General features: G+C 40.9%; 1 protein-coding gene across 6 annotated transcripts in view; it reads right to left on the bottom strand.

Annotated features, from left to right (window-relative positions):
• Positions 1 to 1,855: 1,855 nt before the first annotated feature.
• The window catches only part of C2H7orf31 (chromosome 2 C7orf31 homolog), a 40,849-nt gene continuing 36,416 nt past the window's right edge, over positions 1,856 to 6,288 (bottom strand). For all 6 annotated transcript variants that reach the window (XM_045006489.1, XM_045006491.1, XM_045006493.1 and 3 more), the window contains exons 9-10: positions 5,993 to 6,084; positions 1,856 to 2,732 (exon numbers count right to left, since the gene is read on the bottom strand). In XM_045006489.1, coding sequence (XP_044862424.1) covers positions 1,899 to 2,732; positions 5,993 to 6,084 — 926 coding nt within the window. In that variant the 3' untranslated portion in view covers positions 1,856 to 1,898. The remainder of the gene's footprint in view (positions 2,733 to 5,992; positions 6,085 to 6,288) is intronic.

Raw genomic sequence — 6,288 nt, 5'->3', positions numbered from 1 at the left:
GGGCGCTCTGCCGGCGCCGTGAGGGCAGCAGGCAGGCTGCCTTGGTGGTGTGCCTGCGGAGGGTCCGTTGGTCCCACGGCTTCGGGGGACCTCCCGCAGGAAGCTGCGGGACCAGCGGACCCTCCACAGGCAAGCCACGGAAGGCAGCCTGCCTGCCGTGCGTGGGGCGGCAGAATTCCTAGAGCCGCCCCTGAGTGTGGTGAACAAAACTGAATGCAGTAGACTGAAGATTTTTATGATAACATAACATTCTGTATTCCTGGTGGTTTACCATCTCTTTTGAATGCTGCTGCGTCGTTGAGTAGAAGTTGTCACTGATTTTGAAATCTTCTCCCTGAGAGGTTACAACTAATTTAGAACCCATTACTGTCCAGGAGTTGTTTAAATTGTACCACCTTGCAGTGTGCATGACGTGTCTCCATTAAATTTAATCTGCCTTTATGTGGTCCAGTTAATAGTGTGTTATATCCTACAGGAGTTCCTCACACTCATCCTTAACCTTAACAGCTAATTTAATCGCCCCTTGTCTTAATAACCCAGGGCCTGATTTTGTCCACATATAGACAGGATGCACTGTATGCTGGTCTCCCACTCCCATGGACAAAGGGGGCTCAGCTGCCTGCATTGCATCATTTCCCCTGTTGCCTAGAGAGTCAGAGAGCTCTTTGTGGGTCTGGGGATCTGTGCAGGGAAGGGGGCAGGACTGGGAAACACAATCCCTCTTCCAGTCGGCCCCATGGAGTTCCCACACAGAGATATTATAAGTCCATGGCTATATTATCTTCCAGTCCCCATTCAGTGCCTAAGGAAAGTCCCAAGGCAGCTGCTAGCTGCAGGAAGCTCTGCGCTGGGATCATGCAGTCCAGGAATGGGAAGGGACTGCCAGGGGCATGTACTCAGTGTGGATATGATTCTGATATCCTGCTAATCTGTGGGGAGCGAAGAGGCAATTCCTGCTCCTTCAATGGAACAGTTCAGCAGACAACAGTGAAGAAAGCCTTGTGGCATCTTCCCCCTCCTTCATGTCCTCCTGGGGGCCTAATTTAATAATCCCTGGTTTAAATAACTAATTAAAAACCTATATAGGGTTGTGTCATTAGCAAATGTTGGCACTTTACTAATCCCAATCTGCCTCCTAGCTCCTTAATAAATTCACTGGGACCATACTTAACCCAGGGATCAGCACTGGAATATCCCACTATTAACCTCTCTCGGCAGTCAGCATAGCTGGTTAGTCTTACATTTTGTGTCCTTATTTCATAGCGAGTTCTTAGCCTGCAATAGGGCTTTACACTAAGTTTCCTTAATAGCTTCTCATTTTTAGGGGAGGCCACTATCAAAATGCTTCCGAATGTTTAAGTACATTCTGTCTAGCGGTTTGCAATTAGCCTCTATTTTGTTAACGTTGTCAAGGATTCCTAAACAGGTAGAGAAGCACAATCCAGCTCCCCACAACAGTGCTGCTCTGTTTCTATCATATACTCTAAAGTCCTTTATACTTTTCTCAACTGTTTTTCCAACCACTGAGCTGATTCCCATAATCATCCTTAGGCCTTATTTTAAAAACAGCTACTCTAGTGGCTCCTTGCAGTCCTTTGGTGATTGTGCTTAATGGCAAATTACACGTTTGGCTTACCTGTTAATTCTCGGGCTCCTTCAGAACTGTTGGGTGAATGCTGTCCATCCCTGGTGATTCACTACAATTAAATTTTGTGTTCCATCACCTTTGTTTTTTAAACATATCTGTGTCTCAGACTGTGGATGTTCTTTTCATTACTTTACCAGTAAAACAGAGAAAAGAGTCCAAAATATAAGCCACAAAACATCAGATCATAAATACAAGGAGAGGGATCGATTAGGTCTTTTTTTTTTTTAATTTAAAGGGACAAAGGCACATGTCAGTTATAGAAATAAAATGAATTGAAGCCATAGAATGTGTGCCTCCTCCCTTCATGGATTTTATCCCTGAGGTCTTTTGCTTCTCCTGTAATAGAATTATGAAAACGTTTGTGTGCTCCTGTTTTAGAAAAGGAATCCTGAAGCTCGAGTAATGATGTCTGAGGTCGAGGCACCCCAGAATTAGGAATCCATTCAGGCAATGCCATGTTGGGTGGGTTGCCGTCCAAACTCAAAGCATATTGGGTTTCCTCTTGATCACTGCACTCAGGTTGAAAATTTCCACCTTCTCCACCAGTTTGATTCTTTGGTACACTTGGCTTACTAAGACTAACTGGGTTATGCCATACAATGTATTGGTCTAAATGGCTGGGTTTCAAATCTTCGTAGTAAAGGGAATTCCAAGATGGTGTGGGAGAAGGTTCAGATTCAGGTGTAACTGCAAGCTGCCTTCTGTACAAAGCTTCCGTTTTCCATGTATCTGTGATTTTCTGAAATTTGTTTACTATAGGTCTGTTATCCTGACTCTCACCTCTCTGGTAACATGCTTGAGGCAGATGAAGAGTCTGCAGTGAGTCCCCATCCCTTTTCTTGGCTTCGTTTTCTGTATGTTTACATTGTTGATCCAGATTTGTTGCTGTTTTCCTATTGCTAAATATCACGCCTGAGCAACTGGGTATGACAGCATGAACTGTGTACAAAACTGGAGGCACATGGATATCTGAGGAATCCCGTTCTTGTAAAATTGATTCGTGGGGACGCCGACTTTGGAGCAAACGTGCAATGCGCCCTTCTAGGGGCCTTACTTGCGAGAGACTAGGCAGAAATGTTTCTTTCTGTGGGAGGAAAAAATAGGATTAGGGTTGGCATCTAAGCCTATGCATTTCACAAAGGAGGAGTGTCATGGCTGATCATTTGCTTACTCTACCGAAAGGGTTCAAGTGTGACTCTTCATCCACAGCCCCACACTGGGGGTGGTGTGGAGGCGTGCTGCCAGACATGGGCACAGAGTCCTGGGGAATATGGCCACTACTTCATCCTTTCAAAGTGAGCAGTGAGTGCCCTCACATAGACAGGCCAACTTTGCTGGGTGAGGGGAGGAGCCTAGACCATGATCCCACCTCTGCCCAGAGCATACTGGAAGGCTAAACTCAGAGACCTTCTGCTTGAAGAGGACAATGAACATATTGTGCCCAGCATCTATGTACAGGGCACAAATGGGAGAAGGTTTCTTGTGCCCTCTTCTCCCACTTTCTATGGTTACTATCCCTCCTATTTATGATCTTATGACATCCATGTTGCAATGCCAACAAATGCTTACGTTAATGTATATTGTTTAGCTTCTTTTAATGTTGGAAACAATGAGGATCATTAACACCATATGGCCAGCCAGCTCTCTGCAGACCATAGTTTGGAGAACCACTGATCTATCTTCATTATTAATTATTTATACTGCAGTAGCACCAAAGAGCCTCAACTAAGTCAAAGCCCCATTGTGCTAGATACTGTACAAACAGAGTAAATGACCGTCCCTACCTGGTACAGCTTGCAATCTAAAAATTACTCAAATAACCCAGATGTTTTATTTCTGCTATTTATTTTAAAGTGCTAATGGAATAATATTGTTGGGACAAACAAGTCTGTCCCAGAGTGGACCTTTTACAGACACAAGTTCTGAGGCCAGAGGGCAAGAAAACCTAACCTATGTTTGAATTAATGAGAGCTGCCATTTTGGATTTTCTCTTCTAGAAGCAAGTTGTTGAAAATATACTTTTCAAGCCTTCTTTATACATCATAAAGGAGCCGAAAAAGGACAAAAACTGTTTTTTCCAGGTCACCTGTAAGAGAAAACTCAGCAGCTTTTCTGTTTAAGATATGGGGTAAAATTATTATTATTATCGATCACAACTATTTGCACTGTAAAAAAAGAAAAACAAAAGATAGTGCAATCTACAGGTTCAAGCATGAAGGAGCATATGAATGTTTAGCGTATCTGGCATGTAAATACCTTGCAACGCCAGCTACAACAGTGCCATGCGACCGCCTGTGCTCACTTTCAGGTGACAATGTAAATAAGTAGCAGGAAGCATTATCTCCTGTAAATGTAAACAAACTTTTTGTCTTAGCAATTTGCTGAACAAGAGGTAGGACTAAGTGGACTTGTAGACTCTAAAGTTTTACACTGTTTTGTTTTGAGTACAGTTATATAACAAAAATAGTTATTCTACATTTGTAAGTTACACTTTCATTATAAAGAGATTGCACTACAGTATTTATATGAGGTGAACTGAAAAATACTATTTCTTTTGGTTATCTTTTTTAAAGTGCAAATATTTGTAATAAAAATAATATAAAGTGATCACTGTAAACTTTATATTCTGGGTTGTAACTGAAATCAACATATTTGAAAATTTAGAAAAACATCCAAAATATTTATAATAAATTGAAATTGGTATTCTATTATTGTTTAACAGTGGAATTAAAACTGCAGTTAATTTTTTAATTGAGTTAATTTGTTTTGAGTTAATTGTTTGAATTAACTGCAATTATTTGACAACCCTAAACATTTTCAAAAGCATCTAAGGATATGTCTTCACTCCCTAAATACTATCCTGTCTCAGCCCTGAGCATGTATGCAGGTGACTAACACGTCCTGCTTCCTGCACCACTGCAGCGACACTGTTATTTTTGGCATGCTAGCTCAATCAAGACTAGTGTGTGTATGTTCCCCTTACCTAGAAATTACACTTCCAGCTGCAGTGAAGACATACGCTATATCAATAAATCCCATTTTAAATAGTGACACAGCTACTTAGACATTTAAATCCCATTGACTTTCACTTAGTGACTAAGTCACTTTTAAAAACTGGATTTAGGAGCCCAAGTAACTTAAATGCTTTTGACAATGTTATCTGTTTCTACTCTTAAAACTGACTTTGTAAAAATGGTTCCTTCTCACTCAACAGATCTGCTTCTTGTGTGTACTCAAAATCATCTGGATCTTTTTGTGACAAAAGGAGTTTGAATTAATTTTTTTACTCTTGCTAGCACAGCACAGCCAACATAGCTGTGGGAAAGTGACTTGGAATCGGTTCCTTCTTGTGCCTTATTAACAGAATCCTTTACATCGTTCCAATCAATTACACCTGTGCAAACTCCATGAAGACAATGGGACTGCACGGGTGTCACTGAGGGCATAAATTGGCCTGCAGAACATTTATTATAGGTAATGATGCATGAGAAAAGAGCAATTCAGCTTGATTTTCATATCCGATGTTGAGTTTGCATGGCTGGCAGTTATGAAAACACATTTTTACTTGTATCCTGAGCACATTTAATATTAAAATTATTGAGACAATAAACATGGAGCCTCCCAAAGCCAGTTTACCCATTGCAGAATAGAACTGCACTTTAAAATAGAATCAGAGAACTCTGAAGAAGTTGTACATTCTTGATGCACCTTAAAATAAAAAGGCAAATAACTCACATGAAAGTAGCAGAATGGAAAACTATCTCAGAAACCTCAGCTGATTCTGCGTGGTAGACAAACAATAACCTGTGATGCTACATGGACTTTAACCAAATGGAAGCCACGTCTACATGTTATCAAAAAAGACTGAGTCTGATAAAGGCAATAGGCTAGATCCTCAGCTGGTGGCTTCAATGGAGATTTGCTGATTTACACTAGCTGAGGATCTGACCCAATATGTTTCAGCCTCTGCACTGTTGCACCACTCACAAGAGACCTCCCTTCTGATTTTAAGGGTGGCATTACCAATATTTATAGAGGCAAAAAGTACTGTAAAGTGCTGTCACGTGCTGGCGACAGCTTTCAAAGATAAGAGAGAAAATGCAACTAAGCAGAGTCACAATCAAGAAAATTAGTAATTGAACAAATCTCTGATACATTATACAACTTCTGTCTACAAAATAGACCACTGCTGATTTTAACTTATGAATAATTTATCTCCAGTTTAGAGTGAACCTGATCTTGTAAACACACATTACTGGGGCTACTATTGCAAGTCATATCTGGGGCTACTCCTGTTCATGAAAGCTACGTCTGGTTGCAGGATGAGGTTCTTGCAGTACTTACAAGTTCCACGTCTTCCCCTAATTCTCCAGTTACTCTGCCAATTAGCTTCATGTCGTAATCATCCAGTATGAGGGGATTCATGGGACCTCTACCTTAATGGAAACATATTTTATTTTCTAGTCTTCTTTGGTTAGACAAATGAGAAGAAATGCTTAGTCACGGGTGTGGAAAAACTCAAATAACTGTTACCCTGTGTGACAATGATCATATATGCAGCTGCTTTTTAAAAATACCCCAATTCTTGAAATAGGACTCAAAAATGGAAAAATAAATCCATTGGCTAACCCCTTTTGCTG

The sequence above is a fragment of the Mauremys mutica genome, chromosome 2 (genome assembly GCF_020497125.1).
Source record: "Mauremys mutica isolate MM-2020 ecotype Southern chromosome 2, ASM2049712v1, whole genome shotgun sequence".
NCBI lineage: Eukaryota > Metazoa > Chordata > Testudines > Geoemydidae > Mauremys > Mauremys mutica.
The sequence above is the reverse complement of the archived record's forward strand: the minus strand, read 5'-3'. Positions and strand labels throughout refer to the sequence as shown.